Raw genomic sequence first — 25911 nt, 5'->3', positions numbered from 1 at the left:
GAAAAGCCAAGGGGAGGGAAGACAGTAAAATTTGAGGAGACCCTCAGAGTGATTATTCCAAAATTTGTTTCAATACTCCACCCTCACTCTAAAACGCTCAGATCTTGGAGAAACTGACATTGCAAATCATCTGGGTCGCCTGGGGGACTACCTGGGATAGTGCCTATAGCTATATTACCAAAGGTCAGTATGAAACACAACAGTGTCTGAGGGGATGAAACGCGCCAGCCGCTTCGCCAGAGGAGGCCAGGTAATCCAGCCTCTCGGAATTGTGCGTACAAGACCAGAAGCAGTTTAGGAAACCCGCTGCAATGGACCAAAGCAGCCACCAGATGGCACTCAGGGATTAGGATCGCGGGGACTTCCGGAGGCCCTCCCCCCGCCCACTGCCCCTCAACTAGCCCCTTGGCAAGGTCCCAGGCGGGCGGACCGGCCAACCCGGTCTCTTGCGGCAACTCCCAACTGCGAGGTCAAGAGTCAGGCTCGCTTTGAATGGACTCAGGCACTGGCCCAGGACTGCAAGTGCTCCGCGGCCGGCCGTCACCCCGCTCGCTCCGCGCCAAGGGCGCTAACCCGGGGCTGGGAGGCGCGCGCCGCGGGCGGCCATAGGCTGCGGGGCGGGGCGGGAGGGGGCGAGGCGGGACCTGCCCAGGCCCCTGCGGCGGCCGGAGCGCGCGGGGCAGGGGCCGGGAGTGGGAGCGACCGTGTGTCTGCGGGGCACTGGGCAGGTCTGCCACCCGCCCCGGGCTCGTTCGGGACCCAGACGCTGAGCGCAGCCTCTAGCCGGGGAGTTTTCAGCGGCGGGGATACAACCGAGGTGGCGATTCCGGAGTTCGGAGGCACTACTGGACGCGACTATTCGGTTTTTCTAGTTTTCAACTACCGAAGACGGTGCTTGGGTATCAGAGACATGAATTACGCACGGTTCCTCACCGCCACGAGCGCAGCGAGAAAGCCTTCCGCCATCCGAGTCGTGAGTGAGTTCTGGGCCGGCGCCCCTCTTCCAGGGGTGGGGGTTTCTCGCGGAGCCTCCAAAGGCCGTGCCTACGGTCCGCGCTGGGTTGCGTTCATTCATTCAACTGCAAAAGCTCCCGGTGAGCCAAGCTCTGCGTGCAAACCTGAAACGGGGACAGACTCCAGAGGACTTGGGCTGGAACGGAAGGCGGGGAATTGGGTATCTCTGCTCGAGTGTAGCAGGAGCATCGAGAGAGAGAGAGAGAGAGAGAGTGAGAGAGAGAGAGAGAGGGACCGGCTGTTGTGGAACACGTTCTTGAAGAGAGAGCTTGTGCTAAGAAAGGGTCTTCCCTGCAGGATTAGATGGCAGGCACGTGTGCAGATGTGTGCGGAGTGGGGAGGGCCTGATAAATTGGAGAGAAAAGGAGGGAGCCTGAAGCCTGAGGGGCAGGTAGGCGCTAAATGGAGATGAGGGTTTTCTGTTACTGTGGCCTTTTGCTTAACTTGATTGCTCTGCCTTAGTTGGACTTCATTCTTTAGTTCCTCCACCAGTGAGGTAGGTTCAGAAAAAGTAATTGTACCTGTTTATTTTAGACTAGTATTCTATCACTAGAAATTGTTCGGCTTTACAGTTTCATTGACCGTAATGCAATATAGTGAGCTATCTCTGTTTATGAAAGTCTTCAATAGAAGTGTTTCTTCTCTTCCGTATGTATTGCAGCTGAGACATGGAGCAAGGCACAGCCATCAGTCATCTCCTTGGCTACTGGATCACCAAACCCCAACACATTCCCTTTTAAGACTGCGGTGATCACCATAAAAAATGGAAAGCCCATCCAATTTGGTGAAGAGACGATGAAGAGAGCACTTCAGTATTCTCAAAGTGCTGGGTAGTTGTCAACAGATAACATACTTTTGTTGGTTCATTTTCATAAGCAATATTCTAAGGCCCACTGATAAAGTAACGTCTTTTTTAACCGGGTATTCCACAGGTAGGAAGGTCGGGGGAAGAGTTTTCAAAGAATAATTAAGAGCAACAAGTTTATTAAATGCTTAACCCTCCTCAGTGACTGCTCCTTGACCTTAAATAATAGGGAGACTCCCAGTAGGCATCTACAAGGAAATACCATTGGAGCTGAGACTGGGGGGAAAAAATGAGAGAGCTAGGGGAAGAGAAGAAGGTTAGGAGGAAGAGGACAATCCAGGAGCAGCAATTTTAAGTTGGGGGGAAGGGGCTTTTGTCATAATTGTGTTCCCTTAATAGCTGCAGACAGCTGTGCAAATACTTTGCCTTTTGTTCAGATGTCTTTAACTTTTTCAAAGATTTTATTTATTTGAGAGAGAGCGCGTGCGTGCAAGTGGACGGAGGGGCAGAGGGAGAGGGAGAAGCAGACTCACCACTGAGCAGAGAGCCCAACCAGGTCTGGATCACAGGACACCAGGATCATGACTTGAGCTGAAGGCAGATGCTTAGCCAACTGAGCCATCCAGGCGCCCCCAGATGTCTTTAATTTCTTAAAAGCAAGCTGGAACACATGCTTTATGACTTTCCTTAGCTGGTCTTCTTCTAATGATAAAGGGTAATTTATGGAGTGTCTACAAATTATATTTTATTAAAGTCTTCTTTGTCCTGTGATTGAAAAGTATATTGAAATATAACACGTTATGTATATATGAATTCTATGTAATATATACAATAGGCTTTTATTTCCATGATACAAATATCTTGAGACTGAACTTCTAGGTAGCTTAGGGAAATTTTCCTAGGAGAACAAAGAATCGATTATGCAGTGAGTGCTCTAGTGTAAAAGAAAGAGAGTAGGCTTTGGACTAAGAAAAATGTAGATTCATATCTCAGTTCATTTAATCTGAGCTGATTGACCTTATGTGAATTTCTTAATCTCTAAGTCTGTTGCCTTGTCTTTTAAATAGGGTTATTAATATTGGCAAAAAGCGTTTGAGGATTTTTAAATTGAATGAATAAAGTGCCTGGCATAAAGCTACTATTTAATTCTTGTCTATAAATTTGAAAATACGTTTTATGCTTTAGAATCCCAGAGCTGTTGTCCTGGCTAAAACAGTTACAAGTAAAATTGCATAATCCTCCCACCATCAGTTATCCAACCAGCCAAGGACAGATGGACATATGCATAACATCTGGCAGCCAAGACGGTCTTTGCAAGGTAAGGCTGAAAGGAAAGGGAACCCCATGTTAAGAATCAAATATGTTCATAAATATAGTCATCTCTCACCTGACCACAAGAGGGTCATGTTTTATGAGTTACTGGTAGTCTATTTTGTCTTTACCTAGAATTTTAAACAGGGAACTTAAAGACATTCACCAACCGGATATTTCTTAAATGTAGATCATGTGGTTAATGTCCCAGAGCAATGTGTCATTAAAACAAGATTTCCATTAAGGAAGTACTCGAGTCCTACCAGACACTTAATGAGCACTACTTAATTTCATCTGGCTCAGAGATTCAGGTTACATTTTGATTTATGTAGTTATGAAGTTTCACCAGGATTTTTAAATTCTTTAGAAGGCATGTCCTAATACTCCTGAGATGAAATGTTATTCCTTTGCCTGCCTTTTTAGGCCATCATCTGTGCTCACCACTGCTCACATCTGGTCTCCTCGGAGTGCTTCTGTAGAGCTAGGTCTGTGTCTGTCCCTGACTTCTCTCTAGGTTAGTTCTCCTGTTATCTGCCCCTCTCTCTCTCAGTTCTTTTTCTCAGTTATTCCATCTATCTCTTTCCTGGGTTCCAGCAAGTCCACTGAAGTAACCACGACTGGGGAGTTCTCACAAGAGACCGCACCAATGGTTCTCAGTCTCATCTGTTTCTTTTTTCTTTTCTCTTTCATGAATAATTAGTCCTAGATAAAGATTCTCTATATTTGATCTTCACATCTAGACTACAAAGGACTCTTCTTTATCTTAAACCAGAGTAGCTTTGTTTTTCTTTTGGGGAAAATGTGAAAGCTGCAATCTAGTTAGCTTTAATGAATTTTAAATTATTATTACAGAATAATGTATTGAAGTAATAAGAATATGATTTTCCTCCCTCTTTTTGTATTTAATTGGGAAAAAGGGGGAATTAGCTACTGTTTGAGTGTTTGCTTGAAGAGAAACATCTGTGATTCTATAGACTAATATGAAAAAAGTTCTTTTTAATTCTTTTTTTAGGAAGGTATATTATGAACTTTTCTCCCAGAACGATGCTCAAGACAATTTCTTCATTATCTGTCACAACATTAGTCATAACAAAGGAAGATAGCATAGATCGCCAGATATACCAATAACTCGCTTACTTACAGACATGCTTATTACAGAGGCCTTTGTGGGAATCTGGTTTACTATTCCTTCCGCTTTGTTCTCCAAGACAGATGTTATGTTAGGCACCTGTGTCTCTGTCTACCTCTATTAAACAGTGCTACCAGATAATAAACAGACCTTCTTTTCATTTAGGATATTTGACATTTTCATGTCCCCTAATTGACATGGAAAATGTATGTGATTAGGTTTTCATTCAATTTATTGACAATACACATGCCACCTAAGTAATTTGTTTGGTCCTAGGATGTCCTCTAAAGCCTGAATCACTTAGAAACTTTTCAGAGGAGGATACTGTTTGTCATAAAATGCCAAAAGCTCATAAGGAAAAGGTGAAGGGAACATTCTAGGTCAAACCAGGAAAGAAAAACCAGAACGTCTGTCTCAATAATGGCCATACCGTTTGTCATGAGATACAGGTTGTTAAAATGATAGGAAGGAGAGGCTCGAACTGAACATTGTGACACACCACAAGGAAAGAAAAGATGATTCCATGAACTATCTAAGATTTCATTATAATAAACCCCTTTGATTTAGGATAGCAATATCCATTGTCTAGATCATATTGTCTGCAAAATCTCTTAAGATTTGTCAAGCCTGTCTTATCTAACCTTTAAATATCCTTTAACATTGTTGATCTTCCCGTCCTTTCTGAAACACTCTTCTACCTCATTGGCCCAATTGCCTTTGCAGTGTCCTCCTCCTCTACACATCCACCATTTATCAGAGTTCCTCAAAGCTCAGTCCTCGAAACTCTTCTCCCCTTCATCCATATGCTCTCCCTCCTGGGTACCTCCATGCACATCCATGTGCTTGATCATATGCTAGTAACTTCCAAGCTCCTTCCAAATCCATGTGTCCCATTTGTCTACCTGGCGCCATGACAGGATGTTTCAAAGGCATCTCAAACCAAAACACACTCATCACCTTGGCCCTCTCCAGAGTTCGTGGTTCTGTTTTTCAGTGAACAGCGTTACTCCCTCCATCTGTCGGGCTCCATAGCCAGAAATCTAGGAGTCATTCTTCATGCCTCCTCTTTCTCACTCCCCTGTAATCCATAATTGTGTTCTATTGGTTTGGATTTCCTAAATACTTCTCAGTTTTTCTTCTCTATTCCATCACCACTGTCTGTCAGGCTGCACCCATAGTTCTCCCCAGAACTGCAACAAAAACGTTCCAGAGAATCCTCAAACTCCCCAGCCTTTCCACATATACTTGCACTCATCTTTCATTCTTTCATATTGAAGCCAGAATGATCTTTCCAACATGAATATCTGATAATGTGACTCCCCCTTCCCAGCCTCTACCTGAAATTCTTACTGGCCTCATGTGGCTTGAATGTCTACATGGTATTTCTCTACCTATTTCTGTCTGATCTCACTCCACTCTCCTCTTTACATTTCCTCTTCAAGCCACAGAATTCTTTCAGTTTCTCAAAACGTATCTGTTGGGATCCTCTATACCAACTCAGCACTTCCTCAAGGATGCCTTCCCTGATGCCCCAAATTCCCTGAATGCCCAAGGCCTCCTACAATGAGCCCTTATAACATTGTGCATCTGTACTTAATAATACTCACCATTGTTTTTAAATATACATTTATTTGAGTGATTATTTGATTAGTGTCTAGCTTTCCCATTGGACTAGTAGCTCCATGAGGATAAGAACCATGTTGCTATGTTCATCATTTTGTCTCCATACCTTACATAGGCTTGGCTTATAGTAAATATTTAATGAATTTTCAAAGAAGGAATAAATGAATTTTAGGAACCAAACCAGTTATCTTATCCTAGAACAGGGTTTGGGAAACTATGGCTTAAGAGCCAAATCCAGCCCTCATCTGACTTTGTGAATAGAGTTTTATAGGAACTCAGCCACACCCATTGGTTTATATCATGTGTTTGGCAGCTTTCTCACTATCGCCAGTGAGAGAGATGAATAGTTACAATGGAGATATTATGGCCGACAAAATATGCACCATCTGGTACTTCACAGAAAATTTGCCAATTCCTACTCTAGAATCCTAGTAGGCTCAAACTAAAAAGGTGTTCTAAGAATGGAAACAGTACTATCCAAACTAACCTATGCTTCTTTTGTTAGGTGTTTGAAATGATCATTAATCCTGGAGATAATGTCCTCCTAAATGAACCTGTTTATTCAGGAACACTTCAGGCTGTGAGTACACATTTTTATAAAAGGCAACTCTTTTTCTTTTAATAAATAAGAAGAAAACATTGTCTTGAGAATTACCTGTCTACAGAAAAATAAAATAGTACCTTCCATCTGTAAACAGGAGCATCTTAAATGATAATATGCAAAATACGTTAAATGTACCCTCTGCTTTATACATTTCTTTTTACAAAATCTAAATGTATAGGTGCTAAAATTAAGCTGTGCAAAATCACGTCCCTATCACGTTAATATTTCACTTGAAATGCAACTTCATTTATAAAAACTTATTTTTTCATTACTATCTTTTATTACCATATGTCTAAGTATAGTCATGTTGTATGTCAATTTAATATAACTGTAAACTGATACGGTATAATTAGGACTTTCCACTCCAGTGTTCAGTTAATGGGACTATAATGTCCAGACTGAGGAAGCTGAGTGTCTGGCCCTCCTGGGTCCTAGTCAGAACACATCACTGAGAGGTAGGTTTGTTGGGGGCATGATACTTTAGGATGGCCATGGACTGATTGATGCAGGTCCTTAGGTTAACAGACCTGGAACCAAAGGGAAACTACAGGGAAACTATTTCAACTCAATAGAAGAACTTCCTAGCCATGAGCTTCACCTGCCTCCTGACTCCCTAAGGAGGTAAAGCGCTGCCCATCACTCCAGGTGCTCAAAGTTACTCTCAATTGACATCCAACACGTTCTAGCTTAAGACAGGGGAATTAATGAGGTGACCTTTATGCTCTGTTGATTCTAACTTCACAGATGCTCTTTTTTTTTCAAGTTTAATATTATCTTAAACAATTAATGTATAAAGCTATTAGCTAGTCTTATTGAAAGGCATGTTTTCTCAAAACTATTAAGTAGAGATGAAATTGATATTATAAAAAATGCATTTCCGATGAACAATCTGAAAAGGAAATTAGGACAGCAATTCCATTTATAGTAACAGCCAGAAGAATAAAATATCTGAGATTAAACCTAAGAAAGGAGGTAGAAGAGTTCTGCATTAAAAACTATAAAATGCTGCTGAAAGAAATTTAAAAAGACCCAAATAAATGGGAAAACATCACCTATCCATCAACTGGAAGACTTAATATTGTTTAGATGTCAGTAGTACCAAAGCAAACGACAAATTCAACACAATCCCTATCAAATTCCAGTAGCCTTTTTTGCAGCAATAGAAAAGCCAGTTGTCAAATTCATATGGGTTTGAAAGGAATCCAAATGGCTGAAACAATCTTGAAAAAGAAGAACAAAGTTAGAAGACTCCCACTTCCTAATTTCAAAACCAACTTCAAAGCTATTACAGTAATCAAAACAGTGTGGTACTGGTATAGGGATAGACATATAGACCAGTGGAATAGAATCGAGAGTCCAGAAATAAACCCACCCATCTGTGGTCATTTTATTTTGACAAGGATACCAAAACCAGTTACTAGAGAAAGAATCTCTTCAACATAAGGTTCTGGGACAACTGGATTTTCACGTGCAAAAGAAAGAAATTGGACCCTTGGACCATATAAAAGTTTAATTCAAAATGGATCAAAGACCTAAATGTAAGAGCTAAAACGATAAAATCTTAGAAGAAAACATAAAGGCAAATCTTCGTGACCTTGGGTATGGCACTAAATTCTTAGATATGACACCAAAACACAGGCGAAAAGAACAAAAAATAGATAAATCGGACTTCATCAAAAATTAAAAACTTGTGTGCCTTGAAGGACATTATGATGTGAAAAGACAGCCTACAGAATGGGAGGAAATATTTGCAAATCATTTATCTGATAAGGACTTAAAGCCAGAATATATAAAGACCTCCTACAACTCAGTAACACAACAACAAAAGCAACCTAATTTAAAAGTGGACAAAGGACTTGGAATAACTATTTCTCCAAAGAAGATATACAAGTAGCCAATAAGCTCATGAAAAGATGCTCAGCATCATCATTAGTCACTAGAGAAATGCAAATCAAAACCACAGTGAGATACCCCCTTATACCTACTAGTATAGCTATTTTTTTTCATGTAAAATAACAAGTGTTACTGAATCTTATGCATTGTTGGTAGAAATGTAAAATGGTACAGCCACTGTGGAAAACAGTTTGTCAGTTTCTCAAAATATTAAACATAGAATTACCATGTGACTCATTAATTCAACTCGAAGTATATACCCAAAAAGAACAGATAACTGTACACAAATGTTCATTGCAGCATTTTTCATAATAGCCAAAAGGTAGCAGCAACTCAAGTGTACATCAGCAGGTGAATGGATAAGCAAAATGTGGCATATACATATGGTGGAATATTATTCAGCCATAAAAAGGAACAAAGTTTTAACATATGCTACAACATGGTAAACTATGAAAACATTACACCAACTGAAAGCAGCCAGACACAACAGGACAAATATTGCATTTCTCCACTTATTTGTTTCATATATCTAAAATAGGCAGATTCACAGAGACAGAAAGTAATTTAGAGATTACCAGGGTCCGGGTATGGGGGGAATGGAGAGTTATTGCTTAATGGGTGCAGAGTTTCTGTTTGGGGTGATGGAAAGTTTTGGAAATCAATAGCAATGATGGATATACACATTGTGAAAGTGATTAATGCCATGAATTGTACACTTAAAATGGCAAATTTTGGTGGGGGCGCGCCTGGGTGGCTCAGTTGATTAAGCATCTACTTTTGACTCAGGTCATGATCCTGGGGTCCTGGGATCAAGCCCTGTGTGGGGCTCCCTGCTCAGTTCCCAGCGGGGAGTCTGCTTCTCCCTCCACGCCCCCTCTTGTGCTCTCTCTTGCTCTCTCTCCCTCTCAAATAAATAAAATCTTTTAAGAAAAAGCAAAATTTTTGTTATATATCTATTTACCACAATAAAAACTAAAGTAAAATAATTGCTTTTTCTTAATGATTGGATACTAATTAGTAATTATTTTACTAATCTTCTTATATAATGCCTACGAATCTAAAACCAGTTTCAACGTAATCAGCATCACACACACACGCACAGATGTTTCCACACACCCAAACAGAAGCCTGTGCCAGGCTTTGAGGAGATGTGATAGTAAGCAACATGTGTTTATTTCATGGCCCAATATTAATCTGTTTATTCATGGTAGATATGCTTTTTCAGCCTAAGAACTTTTAAGTTTGTCAAAAGTTTGTCTGGATTATTCCCACTTAGTACATAATTCCACATTTGACTGCTAAAAGAGTGTCTGCTTATGTTTTGAAAAATTTTTCTTCTGACAAATTCACTCAAATTATTATTTCTAAAGTTCTAATTTTTTTCTTTATGTTCATCCAAGAATAAGATTCCACAAGATTTTTATAAAATTATGTCTATAAGCAAGGCCATTCCTTGTGATTTCAGGCTTAGCCTTTGGTAAATACGGGATACTTCCCTACTCCTTGGTAACCTGCTGCCCTGTTCCCCTCCATGCCCATCACCACCCTGGCTTCCCTGGCCCCTCTCCTAAGACCACCCTGAACTTCCCACAATATGGAATTAATGCAGGGGGTCCTCAGGACTCTATTCCAGTCAGATACTGTTTCTAATGTGTCTGTGCTATACCACCTATTAAATATTTTGAATATCACCTCTGCTGGTAACAGTTTTGGGTATTGGCATAAAAGATGCTTTCTATGGTTAACTCTGTCAAAAAAAAAGCATTTGTTAATAAACATCTACTTTTTGAACCGATTCTAATTATAATTCTAAAGATAATTCAGTCAGAGAGGCTAGGTTATGTGGTATCACAAACCACCCCAATTTCCGTGGTTTATGACTATAAAGGTTTCTTTCTCTCACATTCTACATATGCACCAAAAGGCAGCTGCTGCCCTGTGCCATGTCTTCTCCATCCCAAGCCCCGAGCTGACAGAAGCAGCCTCTCTTGGAGCATTGCCAGTCTCAGGGCAAAGGGAAAAGGGAAATAGAGAGCCACGAGCTGGATTTTAAAGCTTCTGCTTGGAAGAAACACACGTCACTTCTGCTCACAATTTATTGGCCAAAGCAAGACGTATGGCCAATCCTGACATATGTGAGCAAGGAAGGATACTCCTTCCTCTGGGAACTGACAGAGGTTATTTTTGAACAATAATGGAATCTACCCCAGGGCAACAATAAAATGAGAATATACAACCTCAACCCTTTGAGCGTAGAGATGAGTGCGGGTTTATATGTTTAAGAGAATAAATGGTAGCATTCTTGGTTAGTAGAAGAAGAACCAATGACAACATTTTGTAATTATGCCTGTATCTTGGGCTTTTCTTTTTATTTGTGCTCAACAGCTGAAGCCACTGGGCTGCAACATCATTAATGTAGCCAGCGATGAATATGGGATTATTCCGGACTCCCTCAAAGAAGTACTTTCCAAATGGAAACCGGAAGACTCAAAGAACCCTAAGAAAAACACCCCCAAATTTCTTTACACTGTCCCAAATGGCAACAACCCTACTGGAAACTCATTGACAAGTAACCGCAAGAAGGAAATCTATGAGGTATTTTAAAAGAATGTGTTCTGTGGCTGTGTTCTTTTTTAGTTTTGACTTTTGAGAAGAGTACTGTGCAAGCTCCCTTTCTTATTTCTTATTATTACAAGGAAGATAATTTTTTAATAAAAGGAAGTCATCTATGCCCGAGGGTCCTAATAAGTTGAAACGTAAGAAATTACTCCATCTTTGGTTAGCTGTGAGATTTTTCTTTTCCTTTAATTGATATTTTCATAAAAAAGAAATAGCATTTTTGACCCAATGTTAAATTTTATGAGGTTATTTAACAAACCCCCAGTTTGATTTTCATTATTTTATATTTATATTTTCAACTTCTTTCTTCTCTTTCCTACTCCTTAGCAAATTTCAGGTTACAAAGAAATTCTTTAAAAATAAGAGGCATGTTCCTTTTGTCAAGTCTCTTTTAAGTACCTGACTATGATGGCTAAACTTTTCACTATAAACATTTTTTTTAAATATCAAACACATACCTCGTAGTCCAAAAATCTTTGAAATATAAGAGAAATATGCCTTTCGTAAAGTCTCTTTATGTTCCTGACTGTGCTCCCTAGACTTTTGCTACAAATAGCTTTTTAATATAAGCACCAAGGCCATATTAAACTATATAGAATGTGCTGTGGAATCATAAAGATTTCAAACAGTTTCTTTTGTGTGTGTGTGTGTGTGTGTGTGTGTGTGTCAAAATATTGTTGTATTTTTCACATACTCCAGAGTTCTGTCCTGAGTTCTCCTCTTATTTACATACTACCCCCAGATAGTCTCATCCAGTTCTATGGCCATAAATTCCATTCTAAATAATAGAAATGCTTTTCCCCTGAACTCTGGATTTCTGTATCCAACTTCCCCATCCAACTTCTGTTTCCATCATCCACCATGAATGTCTAATGGGCATTTCCAACCTACCATGGCCAAATAGAACTCTTGATTTAATCCAGCCATACCCAACCTCCAATCCACAACCCCCCACAATCTCCATCTCTGTAAATAGTGCCACCATGAACAATCACCCTTTGTTCTTCTCTTTTCCTTCTCCCCCTCCCCCTACATCCAATCCATCCTGTGGACTCCATGACCAAATGGATCCAAATCCACCTGTTTCTCTCCTCTGCCCTTACTACCACCAACTTCCCAGCCACCACCTTCCTTCACTGGTCTACTAGGATAGTTGCCTTGCTGGACCCCTGCTGCATTCCACTCTCGATCTCTAACCAATCATTATTCACACAGCAGCCAGTCATGTCCTTCCCTCCCTCCCCCAAAATATAAATGTAAAGCCAGTCTCATGGTCCTCCTGTTTACAGTCCTCTAGTGGCTTCCCTTTGCAATTAAAATAAAATCCAAATTCCTTCATCTGCCTCACAAAGCTATGTGACCTGGTAGTCTAGTCTCAGGCCTTATCGTCTTTTGTCGTCCTTCTTGCTGCAGCCCGCTGTGTCGTTCTGAGCTCTTGTGTTATCTTGTCAGGAAGGGCTTCCCAGTGATTCAGCCTGAAACAGCTACCCTATCCCTCTCTCTCTCTCAAATATCACCCTGTTTATCACCCTGCCTACCCCCTAAAACCTCCCGTCTAATATTTCTTCTCTTCATTATTCATTGGCTTACGTATATTATCTTTCCCAGAACCTAGAATGTAAGTTCCATGAGAACAGGAGCCTTCAGTGAGAGCCTCGTTCATCTCTTTATCCTCATTGTCTAGGACAAGAGGTACTCAGTAGCTTCTTGAATGAATGAATGAATGAATGAATGAATGAATGAATGAATGAATGAATACAAAGAATATGATTCCAAGTGATTTTCAGCTTAGACAGTTCTTAAGAATTAAATATACTACTTTAACCTTTTTTAGCTCGCAAGAAAATATGATTTCCTCATCATAGAAGATGATCCTTACTATTTTCTCCAGTTCAGCAAGGTAAGTGATGATGTGAATTTATTTCACGATTAGAAGATAAATTGTCAGTTATTACACTGACTTGACTTTAGCCTGGCTGCTGAGTCAGAGCTAATCTACCTTTACATTGAAATTAAATAAAATTATTAGCAATTTGCTACCACTTCAATCTTTAGTCTTTCAGTTTTATCATGGAATTAATTCTTCTCATGTCTGGAATGACTGCTCTTCCCAGAAATGACTTACCTTTAAAATAGTAGCTAGTGCTCTATACCATTTGGGCAAACAGAGTGAGTCGGGGCTGATGGTCTTCTCGAACTCCAGATCCTAGTGCATAGTTTTTTAAACATCATACCAGGGATCTGAAGTAGGTTTCATTTTGGGTGTGAACTATAGTTTCGTGGCAGTGGCTGACTGGAATGATGTCTGAGAAGGATCTGAAAGAGAAAGATGGTGCTCAATTAGCCATGTCCATTATGGACCTAGGAGAAGGCATTACTAGCAGATTGCCACAGATTTACCATGCCTGTCACTGAAGGCCTGGATCTTACCTGCGGAATCATGGATTTTAAGGTTCTTGTTCCCTACATGCGCATGCCACTTCTCATGGTCTCAGTCTCCTGATAGACAGCAGTAGTGGTAAAGACGTCCAATGCCTGCTTCTTCTAAATCAAACACTGTCTTTATTTTCTGTCAGAGCTACAGAGAACATCTACTTGGATTCAATGCTCCCTTTAAATCTACTGAAAAGAAACAAAAACTCTTGATTTTTCTGTAGAGTTGGCTGAATACCATATCTATTCACCTATTTCCTTCCCCCCACATGACCCGGCCTCTTTTCTTGTATGCATCTACTTTTGAAGTCCGTATTGCAGGTTGACCACATTTCTCATCTTGTTTTATCTTTCTAGCAGTTCTAAGGATCACCATTCTCTCTCAAAACAATCCTGAATGCTGCTGGCCCTCTTCATTTTGATCTAACCCAAATGAGTTTTTCTTGAATCCTTCCTCTAAATGTGTGCATCCTGGATCTCAACCTTTGAGCCTAGGAGGGCCTATCTGAGGTTTCCCTAAATTCATAATAATAGCATCTTAAGCAAATAAGTAAACTCTTCTGTGTGTTTTTGGCAGAAAAGCTGTGAAGCGAGGCAGGTACTCATGAAGGAACATGCATCTCGGTTTCTTATTCCATTTTAAGTGTTGAGAGTAAGGCACAGAAAAGATGGTTGTGTTACTGCTGTCAGAATCTACACCCTCTTCATTCCCTACACAAACTCATTATACAGTCACTACACAGAGTTCTCAAATCAACAATATGTATTGTTTTCCATTTCAAGTCCTGGATACCAACGTTTCTTTCCATGGATGTTGATGGTCGTGTCATCAGAGCTGACTCTTTTTCAAAAGTCCTCTCCTCTGGGTAAGGCTTTGTGTCTTAATTTATGGCCAGATCTAAAAAAGATAGACTGTACCTGAGTGTCTTTTCATCCAAATATTTCTCATTTAAGATGCTAGTATTCCTACTTACCTTAAGACCTCAGTTTGATTATTTAATATATGCCTTTTCTTTCTTTATTCATCTCCAGTAATCAAAGGTATTTGGGCATTAATCTAAAGTTGTAGTGGGACTGGTCAGGTTTTGGGTTTCATATATGAAAGAACACATTTCAAAATACTTGGTTAAACTTGCATTCTATATTAAAAGTACACTGAAATTTGGATTTTAATAAGTAGTTAGTTTTATTAGAGTGTTTTAATCGTCTAGGCCCATTTGTCCCCAGGTCACAACTGTCTTCCTAATGAAATCAGTAAAGTGACATGTATTAATGGTTAACACAAGGGTCATCTTGTGCCTTTTCTCTTTTTGTGTAGGTTGAGAATAGGATTTATAACTGGTCCGAAACCCTTAATAGAGAGAGTTGTCTTACACACACAAGTTTCAAACTTGCACACCAGCACTTTTACACAGGTAAGGACAATGTCAGAAATAGGAGGGTTTGGGGCTTTTTTAAGCAATCAGAATAGAATATAGATGTTAGCAAGCAAGACTGAGTGAAGGTGTCAGGGAGGGAAATCACTGATACGGAATCTCGAGTTCCGGTATGGACTGAATTAGAACATCAGATACCACAGATGTTTACTTGAAAAGGCAGATGAGAATTGAATTAACCTAGCGTTAGTTTGCAGCATACAGATGTCCCCGTGTTTTATCAATTTGGGAGTTTTTTCTCATATTTTTTGTGTCTGTTATCAACAAAACTTAACTATCCATTTATAACATTAAGAACTTCCATTTTATATAGAAAAATCACTGAAAATATTACATAATATATCTAGTATATATTTTTAAATACATTTAGAGGAGCGATATAGTATGGTAACTAGTGGCATGGATCTGGAGCTGAACAGTCTAGCTTGAATCCAGGGTCTGTCTGTCACTAACTGTGTGACCTTGAGAAAGTTCATTTAACCCTTGTGCCTTGGTTTCCTCATCAGTAAAATAGAAGTAAGAGCCTAAGAAAGTTATTACAAAGATTAAATTATCTAAAATGTATTAATATATTACAATAGTTTCTGGCACATAGCAAGTACTATATAAATATTTGTTCTTTTATTGTCATTGTTATTAACATTTATTATAAATCACTGTGTAAATCGTGGTTCAGCTTGTTATATTTTCTTGTGGTGGTTTACAGGTAATCGATAGTGATTTGCTTTTAATGTTTGGCAAAAAAAAAAAAAAAAACCCACATTTTAGAGGGTGAACCATGACGTTTGTTATTGTCTTATCTCTTTTAGCTGCTGGTATCACAGCTTCTACACCAATGGGGAGAAGAGGGTTTCCTGGCTCATATAGAGAGGTATTGCATGTTAGCTTCCATATCTGACATAGAAATAGGCTTCCCTTTATTAATTTTCATTAGAATTATTCCAAAACAAAGGGAAAAACATAATGGTAAAAAGTTTGCCACCAAACAGGTCAAATAAACAAGCTCTATTCCTTTTTCAAGCATTCAACATTTTAATCAAGAGAGAAAGCAGATTCTTATAGACTGGACTCCAGAGCCTTCTGGGTTCTTCAGTCAATGAACTAAACACATGCTCTTCACTGTTCTCTTCTTCTAGGGTTACTGACTTCTATAGGAACCAGAAGGACGCATTACTGGCAGCTGCAAACAAATGGTTAAGTGGTGAGTGGAACACCCATCCTGTCCTGTGATAGACACCAGCACTTTTATGAGTGGGGGATAAACACTGCATAGTTATTATTAATAAGCTTGGGAGATGAGAAACAAGAGTCCAGGAGTATTATTGTCAAGTAATATTACCCTGTAAGTAATCTCAGAACTAACAGTCTGTAAACCCTGGCACTCTTCTACCTGTCTCCACTTTATCTGTCTGCTGTAAAGAATTTGTGGCTTAAAGGGGGTGGGGGGAGGACCTTTTAGTCTAAAAATCAGCTAGCAATAACTTAAAGCCAAATGATGGCTATACTCAAAAGGTTTTAGTGTTACTTTAAAATTTCCCCCAAACAGCAGAGGAATTGTCAAACAGTATGCTGCTTTTCTAATTACACTATATCAAAACAAAATAGTACAATCTAAGGTAGTTCTCTCATTACAGATTATTTGCATTCTAATCATTAGTGCCATTTATCTAATAGTATTTATTGCTAATTTGATTGCAGGATGATTTAGATTTAATTTTCTATTAATGAATTATGTGGTTTTAATTATATCATTAAAAAAGCTTTTGGGGTGAATAATAGTAAACAAAAAAATCAGTTCCTTATTTTTATGTCATATCTTGTTCCCTATAAATTCCTGGTAAATATAGAATTGCCTTTTTTTTTTTTTTAAAGATTTTATTTATTTATTTGACAGAGACAGCCAGCGAGAGAGGGAACACAAGCAGGGGTAGTGGGAGAGGAAGAAGCAGGCTCCCAGCAGAGGAGCCTGATGTGGGGCTTGATCCCAGAACGCCGGGATCACGCCCTGAGCCGAAGGCAGACGCCTAATGACTGCGCCACCCAGGCGCCCCTAGAATCACCTTTTTAATAAGAGTACTATTCTACCATTTTGTACAGTGGAATTAAAGAACAGGTTCTAATCAAAAGGAAGTTTTAAAAGATAATTAAAATCAAAATAATTGTCCTTCCTTCTTGGTTTCTCTATGCTAATACTCAACGAAACATAAAACCCACAAATACATCTGGAATTCTTGAATTTTAAATACTTCTTTTTATAATCAGTTACATTCTGATAAAAGCTCTAATCCATCGGACTTCAAAACTGTTGTATAAATGACAGAATTTATTGAAGCACTGAAAGAACCTGGAAGGAGTCGAAGAATCTTCTCCTATAATTGAAAGAGCCATAGTTGGCTTCGGTATGGTTCTAACTAAGGGAGGTAGTCAGAGGCCGTGGATTCCTTGCACTACCCTAAGACTGACTAAGATTGGAAATACATACATGAGTCTCCCTCTCTCCCTTCACCCCACTCTCTTATTTTTGAAATAAACGCATAACCTCAATCTTCAGGACTCATTAAATTCTATGTTTTAAAAATGCTATCCCTAAAGGAACTTTTTTGGATGGTTGACAGTCATTGCCATTATGTCATTAATTGATATATTTGATATCATCAAAAATGGCTTTAGCAGATATGTATTCTCTTTTGGTTTGTAGGTTTGGCAGAATGGCATGATCCTATTGCTGGAATGTTTTTATGGGTTAAAATTAAGGGCATTTCTGATGTAAAACAACTGATTGAAGAAAAAGCCATTAAGAAAGAGGTAAAAGGGGGAGAGTTATACTTTTTCTTTAAAATGATTTTTCACTTAAAAATGAAGAGAGATGTTTATCATTGCCGTCCATCCCAACCCATAATATTTTAATATCAGAAGTTATCTCATATTTCTATATCATATTTCTACAAATATATTATTGTTAAAATCATAATAGATTTTTGAGTTACATAATTCTTCTTCTGGTCTACATTAATGGAAATACAGTCATTCATCTTAGCTTCTGGTTAGTTTAGTGGCTAAGAGCAGAGGGTTTTTCCCTCTGATTTCAGAAAGCAAAGCATGCTAGCAAACTTGGAAAATTCATAACAGTATAATGAAAAATGTTTAAGTGGCCCATCATTTCACCACCCCGATTTTGTGGCCATTTGTGGTATATTTTCTTGAAGAGCTTGTCTATATGTAGTATTCTGGCCATGCAGTTGTTTTCCATGGTTAAAATGACACAGGAAAGTTTGTATCCTATTATTTTCACTTAAAATTGGTCTGTAAGGATTTCTTCTAGGATTTTCTTTTTCTCCTTTTGTCCTTAAATCTACTTAGTTCTCATTTGGGGGCATTGATTAAGGTGGAAAATCTAAATATTTTCCTGTGTAGCTGTCCAATTTACCTAATAAAGTATCCTTTCTCCGTGACTTAATGCTTTTATCACGTTTGCCAGTCTTTTGTAGACACTAAGGTCTGCTTCTAGATCGCTTTTGTTCTGAAGCAATAAATACGAGCGAACAGACTGTGTTGATGCTGGCGCAGGGCCATACTAGTGCATAAGGGACAAGGTAGTGTAGACGCCAGAAAATCGATGTCTAGCGGTTAGACCTGGTTGCTCACTGCCTGTACTGCAAGTCATGCATCCTCTCTAACCATCTTGCTTGAGGGCAGGACTCATGCTTCATCCATTGTTGTAATCCTACTAATTCTACACAGTAGGTACTTAGTAAATACTGACTTATTTCAAAGAAATACATTTTAGTATAATAAATCAATGTTGTGTTTTCTTTGCTTTCCTGTCCATGCCATTATCATCAGGATCATTTGATAAGTGGCTATTTGTATGTATCTCTGAGGTAGGTGCTAACGACATGGACCTCAGACTTTCTCGTCGTTTTTTCGGTGCTCTCCATCTATCCCATATATCCTTGCTGCATGTAACCTTTACTTTTTCTAAATAATCTCCAACTTACAACTACAACCTTAGCTCAGTTCTGGTCATCTTATAAAGAGATTATCACTACTCCGTCCTTCCCTCACAGCTCCTTGCTTATAGTATACACCCCCAGCATTTTCCACTATATTGCGAGAAATGAGGGTTTTCATTTTATTGTTAATCAGGACAGAAACCCATCTTCTGCCTTGAAATCTCTTCCCCAGAATGCCCCAAACCATTTCACTCCCAACTCACCTAACTTTAGCAGACAGTGCCCAGACGTATACCACATAACAACAATGAATGCTTTGCACTGCATGATTGCACTACGTAACAATCTCAAAGGCCTACCGCAGTTGAGGTTTATCTCCGACTCACATAAAACTTTCAAAGATGTAATCTGTAGGCCCCTCTGCTCCAACCAGCGAGTCAGGGACTCTAGTTCCTTCCTTCTTGTTGCTCTTCAGTCTTCAATGCATGGATTGCACAATGGCTACAGAATGGAAAGAGCATGATGGATCACACGTGGGGCGATTTTTATGGGCGAGGCCTAGAAGTGGCATGCATCACTTCACATCCCCTGGCTAGAATTCGATCACGTGGCCACACATAACAAGAAAGAAGCTGGGCACGGAATATATTTGTACACCCAGGAAACAGAGGAAGGGGAGTTGAAATTAGTGAGCCGTCTGCCACGGGGCTCACAGCAGAACAGCTGTTGTTCCCGCTGCTCGGTCTCGACATACTTACCCAACATTTTTATTCATTCACTTTATGTATTAAAATTTTTACCTCCTTTCAGTTTTTCGACTGCACCAATTTTCTTCCCATCTCAAGGCCTTTACACTGTCTTCCCCCTAAAATACTCTTCACCCACTTTTTGCTCGGCCAACACCTACTTATTGCATCCAAGTCCCAGCTTACAAGCCACTTCCAAATTTGGTCACTTAACAATGGTCTCTCGTTTGAATTTATATTACTTTCCTGGTTGGTTAACCATGTGTTCATGCTTATTACCATTTCTGTTTCTTTTATAAGCTGTCCGTTGCCCATCAGAGCTAGAATTTTAGTGTTTCTCTTCTCAGTTTCTGTGTATCTTTAGATGGAGAAGAGGGAGCATTTGCCGTATTTACTATAAACACTATTCCGGATTCTGCGCTTTTAGTTTTGTTTATTGTAGGACACACAGACTTTTTACATAAAGCGATTTTTCTCATGATTTTTTAAATTGTTTTTAAATGTAAAAAGTCTTTCCTCTCTCTGAGATTGGATCTACCTATGTTTTCTTTGAATAATTCACTTATTTTCCCTACACTCCCTTAGATATTAATGCTTCCCGGGAATGTTTTCTACATTGATAGCTCAGCTCCCAGCCCTTACTTCAGAGCGTCCTTCTCTTTAGCGTCTCCAGAACAGATGGATGTGGTGAGTACAGTCTTCTCTTCAGAGTAACACTAGCTAGCAGTTCTGTTTTGTGGTGCATGTGTTCGTTTTGTGAGTTATAACATTTTTTAATGTCCTCTGGGGTTTCTGAAAAACAGGTATCACCTGTTGCTAAGTCTTGAATTACTATTAAGAGACACACTTTAATGGCAGCAAATAGACAAAGGCATGAAACCAAGTTGGAATTAAATTTCATCGTCTTCGTGAACTGTTTTCAGACTTGCTGAACCATGCTGGCAGATTACTAACATGTTATGAAGAAAACTTTTTCCCTTCCTTCATGGAATTAGTATGAGCTAAATTCAGTACAAATTCATGAAAGCCTTCAGTCTCTTTCTCTGAAGAAAAATATATCAGCAGGGGTCAAATACAGTAATATTCTTAAATTAATTACAAGTCTGGGTTTAGCCAATATAACAAGATGCAAAGAAACGAGCTCCTAAGGACTGCATGTCTAGGAGTCCAAATTGAAGAGTCGTAAATCGAACAGTGCCATTAACCTTGAAGAGTCTGTACTTGCCCTTGCAGATGGATTAGTTCTTGGGGTTCTTTATTTAGTTGCTTTCTCATATCATTAAATATGCTTCTCATAAGTTACCTCTGCTTTTACATATGAATAGACAATTGATATAGAATGCATATGCAGGTGAGAGATTATATGAACAAATCATTCGTGTTGTGGGGACAATGGAAAATAATGATCTTGAGGGTTGTAAGAACAAAAAAAATCCTGGGAACGTGATACGCTTATGTCTATGTATATTAGTGGACATTGATGGCATCCTACCCAGATAAAACATCAGATAAAGCTGATGTTAAATTTGACTTTTTACTGCCTTATCTCAACCTAAGATGAATACTCTTTGTTTGAATTTTTTAAATTATCACAGACTTTTCCTAAGTTGCATCCTAATTTCATTAATTCTTATCTCTTTTCTATTTTAGGCCTTCCAGAGATTAGCCCAACTTATTAAAGAATCCTTATGAAGAAATCAAACTCTTTATAACGAAATCAAAATCTTCCATGGGTTTTTCACATAAATTATTTTTAGCTTTTAGCAGGAAGAAATGATCATTGGCATTAGACTTACAGATTGGATTTCAACAAGCAAGTCATATTTGCAGTAATTTAACTAGACAACTTTTAAAGTGCCCTTGAATTCATCACATTGAAATATATTTATAATCCACTTCTACCTTTTGATAAATTTTCACCCTGCAAAAATTATTTTTATCCTGGATTTTACTATAAAGAGCTCTAGTTGCTTTATGGTTTTGCATAAATTTTCCTTGAAACTAACATTTTACAATAAATTATGTTGAAAATGTAAGAAAATAAATTCAAAATGGTATATAATGTGAACTTTTTCTATTTTTAGGAAAATTTAATGAAAGCTTATTGCAAAATTTGTTATAATCATTATAAATGATTTTCAGTAATAGTACCAAAGACATTATGTTGTGCCACAGAAATCCCTTTAAAATAAAATTCTGAAACTAAGCATACCTAAAGGCGTCAGGCCTATTAATTCTAAATAAGGAAGAGAGATCAGAGATGTAGAAAAATTTGCTACACTGAATTTTCATAATACTACGCAATTTATAAAAACACATTCTTATCAGTTATGTCATTTAAATCTACACCCCTCTGAGGTACTTAGGCTATACTTTTTAACGATTTTCTTTCTCACCTTTTCGGATCTTTATTTTTCCCATCTGATTATTAAGGTAATATAGGCTCATTAAATATTTTTCAAACAACAGAGTATAAGCGATAAAGTAAAAGCCACTTGTTATCTCACCTCCAGTGAAAACTGCTATCGGCATTTAGCATCCACCCTTTTAGATGTTTTTCTATGCACATGCCAGTTCCATGTAAAAGAATGGGAATTCCTCACGACAGTATTATCCTAAATACCCCGTGTTTGCTTTCTATTGCTGTGTAACAAACTACTGCAGTGTTCCAGGGTCCAGTAATTGCAAAGCTATAAGTTCCTTTAAGGAGTTAGGGAGTCACTGTCGTTTATGACATCCTTTGTGTACCCAGGCACACCTCAGAGACACTGTGGGTTTGGTTCCAGACCACTGCAAAAAAGCAAATATCGCTATAAAGCAAGTCAAATGAAGTTTTTCATTTCCCAATGCATATACAATGCATAGTTATGTTTACACTATACTGTAGTCTCTTTTTTTAATTTTATTTTTTTATTATGTTCAGTTAGCCAGCATATAGTACATCATTAATTTTTGATGCAGTGTTCAATGATTCATTAGTTGTGTGTAACACCAGTGCTCATCACATCACGTGCCCTCCTTAATACCTCTTAAATGTGATAGCATTATGTCTAAAAAACAATGTACATGCCTTAATTTAAGAATACTTTATTTCGCAACTGATGAATTAACTCTACATTGGAAACTAAGGGTGCACTACATATTGGCTAATTGAATTTAAAGTAAAAAACAAAAAATATTTCTAAAAAAATGCTAACCACCATCTGAGCTTTCAGCGAGTAGTAATCACTAATCACAGATATTAACAAACATAATAATGAAAAGTTTAAAATATTGCAAGAATGACCAAAATGTGACACAGAGATACGAAGTGAGCAAATGCTATTGGAAAAACAGCAGATTTTTGGTGTGGATAGATTTGCTTGACACAGGGTTGCCTGCTATAAGCCTTCGATTAGTAAAAAATGCATTATTTGCAAAGCACAGTAAAGCAAGGCACAATAAAATACAGCATCCCTGTATAAACATACCCAGCATAGTTACTATTTTTTTGACATCTGAATGAGATCTCACATCTTCCAACTGCTAAAGTTCTTGAGCCAAAATCTCACCTCAAAGCTCACATGAGCTGGCTCCAAGCTCAAGTCCTGATTTTTAAGACAACCAGTGGGAGCTATTTAGGACAGACTGGGAAGCCATGGAGCCCCGAGGAACACTGAGGTGAACCTGACAATTCCACTACCATGAGAAGAAAGAGGAAAGTATACATTAGATTTATAAAGGTAAAAATAAAATAAGCCTCTGCTTACTTTATTCAGTAGTTCAAAAATAATCAAAATTTCTTAGCACTATATAAATTCTGCCTTGCATTTGTCGTTTAAGTCACCAACACAGAGTAGTTGATTTAGAGATTGATTTATAATCCCCAACTTTCAAGGAAGGGATTACCCCTGACCACAATCTATAGGAATCTGTTTCTTCCAAGAAAAACAATGAGAGAAAAGTAGAGAAAAAGAGCACCGGAAATGATTAGGCTGCCCCTTACTACTCAATGTTTACTTCCATCCAGCGAGATTACCTTCCCCTCGTACTGTAAAGCACTAGAAAGCTTGTTGCTGGAGCCACTGTCAATTTTTCCAACCTCTTGGGAAAGTCATTTGACAGTGTAGATCAAGAAACATTAAAACGTTTATATCCTTTAACACAAGATGTTAGATACTGTGGATCGGCTCACTGGGCATAAATGCTAACTTCCGTCTTGTGTCTTAGAGCACTGTGCAAGGGAAATCCTGCATTGCCAGATGTCCTTGCAGCTCCGGTCCGAGGTATGAGTTAAGCTCTATCGCTCAGATGCCTGGATTCAGAATGGAGTTAAGAGAGCAGCAAGGCAGGATACACGGCACCCACTCTGCTGGCATAGCTCAGGCAGCAGGATTTTATTGCAAGCAGCTGCTTGGCTTGGGGGTTTCTGATTCTGGCAGAAGAAGTGGAATCCTGGGACTAGAAGTTGTTTCTGGAAGCCCCACTTACTTTTACACCCATTCCAACAATGTTGGAGACCACAGAATACATAATTAAGACCTTTTGCTTCAACCAGCTAGAGGAGTTCCTGTTATCTGCAACTGAATGCCAACCAGGCCAGGTGTCAGGGCCTCCAAGAGCACCCTTAAGCTTGATGCTTCCCTAGAAGGACCAAGAGGATCCAGAAGTTGTATTCACAGTTGCCATTTATTGCAGCAAAAAGGATAGAGTAAAATCTCCCAGGGAAAGGTACATGGGACAAAGTCTGGAGGAAAGCAGGCACGAGCCTCTCTGAGTCCTCTCCTCTCAGAGTCACACTGGATATGCTTAATTCATTCAGCAATGATGTGTGACAAGTGCAAAGTGTGGTCAACGAGGGAAGCTCCCCTGAGCCTGCTTGCCCAAGGTTTTTCTGGGGGGTCAGTCACATAGACATACTGTGCCTCATGATGGACCTCAGTTACTGAAACCACACACCCACAGGGGAAAATCAGGTGTTTGCTGTAAATCACATTGTTAGTATAAACCATCTAGAAAAACAATTACCGCGTGGCTCAAGCCCCCAGACGTGCAAAACACTCATCAGTGAGAATACTCCAAGAGCTAAGTTCCCATGAGCCAGTCAGGGGCCAGTCACAAAAATGCCCCTTTCTTGGGAATGTGCCTTGTTTGAATGAACCAGAGCTGCTGAGTTAACCCTTTCCCACCCACCACAAACACCATTATGGACATTTATAGTAAAGAATTACCTAAAATACGGAAGAAAGGAAAAAAAAATGAAGATAGTCATTGTAATTTAAAATGGCAAAAAGCCCGGGGCAGAGGGAGAGGTTTTGTGACTGAAGGTCTCAGGATAAGAAAACAGTTATTTCAGTTATGGTTCATCTGCTTAACTAAGTTTTAGGCAACCACTAAAACACCGTTATGAAGCAGTATCATTCATTTTACAAAGCATTATGATAAAATAATTATATATAATATGGAATGAAAATTCAGGGTATGAAAGTGTATACTCTAATTACAACTATGTAAAAACTAAGAAGATATCTACCTAAAAAGTAACAATTGGGTAATTTTTTTCTTATATTCTATAACACGGCTCTACCTTTAAAATTTTTTTAAATTAATTCATTTTTAATACCTCAAGCAAACTAGTCACAGCTTTTTTTCAGTTGGATAAGCAGAGGTTTCTAAAGGCAATGGTAGAAAGATCTAGGAACAGCCAGGGGAGGAAATCAAAATGAAAGTCATATCCACACCATCACAGTCAATTTGGAGCTGGTAAAAAATTACATAGGTTAATTTCCAAGTATTAGTCAATGGAGCTTCTGTGTGGAAACCACGGTGTCACCAAACATGGCCCACAATGAACAGAAGCAGCTGGAACATTGGGTCTTCATGGTAATCAATACAGGTATTGCAAATTGGCCTATAATGGAAGTTGTCACTTGGTATGGTTTCCTTTTGATTTAAATTTGAATATTTGTCAACTTTAGCAATTTCCTCTCCTCCATGTAAGAAAGTCTTTAGTGTTTTCCATATAATACTTGTACAGCATGGTATATCTTCAAATTCCTTTTCAAATGCCAATTAAATCTCTAGTGGGTGGAAATTACTAACTTTATCAAAAGTAGGTTTAATTACATTTTTTGAGAATCTAGAAGTCTTAATAAAAATCAAATATCAATGAAATTTTAACTGGTGAGGTGTGTTTATTAAGGTTTTAAGTTATCTGAAATAAAAAAACTACAACTCCTTTCTCCAGAACCCAATGGTAATTATGAAAATGCCATTTTAAAGAAAGGTATGTCTTGATGAGTATGTATTTAGTTACCCTACTTTTATGCTTTAAGATTTAAAATTTCATCTATTCATTTTTTTCAT

General features: G+C 38.7%; 1 protein-coding gene and 1 long non-coding RNA gene across 8 annotated transcripts in view; one reads left to right on the top strand and one right to left on the bottom strand.

Moving 5' to 3' along the window:
- The first annotated feature begins 878 nt into the window (after positions 1-878).
- AADAT (aminoadipate aminotransferase) lies at positions 879-21355 on the top strand. Its single transcript, XM_045799434.2, has 13 exons — positions 879-977; positions 1676-1844; positions 3005-3137; positions 6388-6462; positions 10765-10974; positions 12833-12898; positions 14215-14297; positions 14750-14846; positions 15677-15738; positions 16004-16068; positions 17566-17672; positions 20152-20253; positions 21217-21355. The coding sequence occupies exons 1-13, from the start codon at positions 911-913 to the stop codon at positions 21256-21258; spliced, it is 1278 nt and encodes a 425-aa protein (XP_045655390.1). The 5' UTR covers positions 879-910; the 3' UTR covers positions 21259-21355.
- The window catches only part of LOC123793589 (uncharacterized), a 47792-nt gene continuing 22804 nt past the window's right edge, over positions 924-25911 (bottom strand). For 2 of the 7 annotated variants that reach the window (XR_015726520.1, XR_015726526.1), the window contains 3 exons: positions 13429-22356; positions 13124-13314; positions 924-2584 (listed from right to left, as the gene is read on the bottom strand). This is a non-coding gene — a long non-coding RNA (uncharacterized LOC123793589). The remainder of the gene's footprint in view (positions 2585-13123; positions 13315-13428; positions 22357-25911) is intronic. The other 5 variants (XR_015726521.1, XR_015726524.1, XR_015726525.1 and 2 more) reach the window with 5 other exon arrangements.

Source organism: Ursus americanus, chromosome 13, assembly GCF_024610735.1.
Source record: "Ursus americanus isolate L20-20 chromosome 13, mUrsAme1.1.p, whole genome shotgun sequence".
NCBI classification, from domain to species: Eukaryota; Metazoa; Chordata; class Mammalia; order Carnivora; family Ursidae; genus Ursus; species Ursus americanus.
The sequence above is the reverse complement of the archived record's forward strand: the minus strand, read 5'-3'. Positions and strand labels throughout refer to the sequence as shown.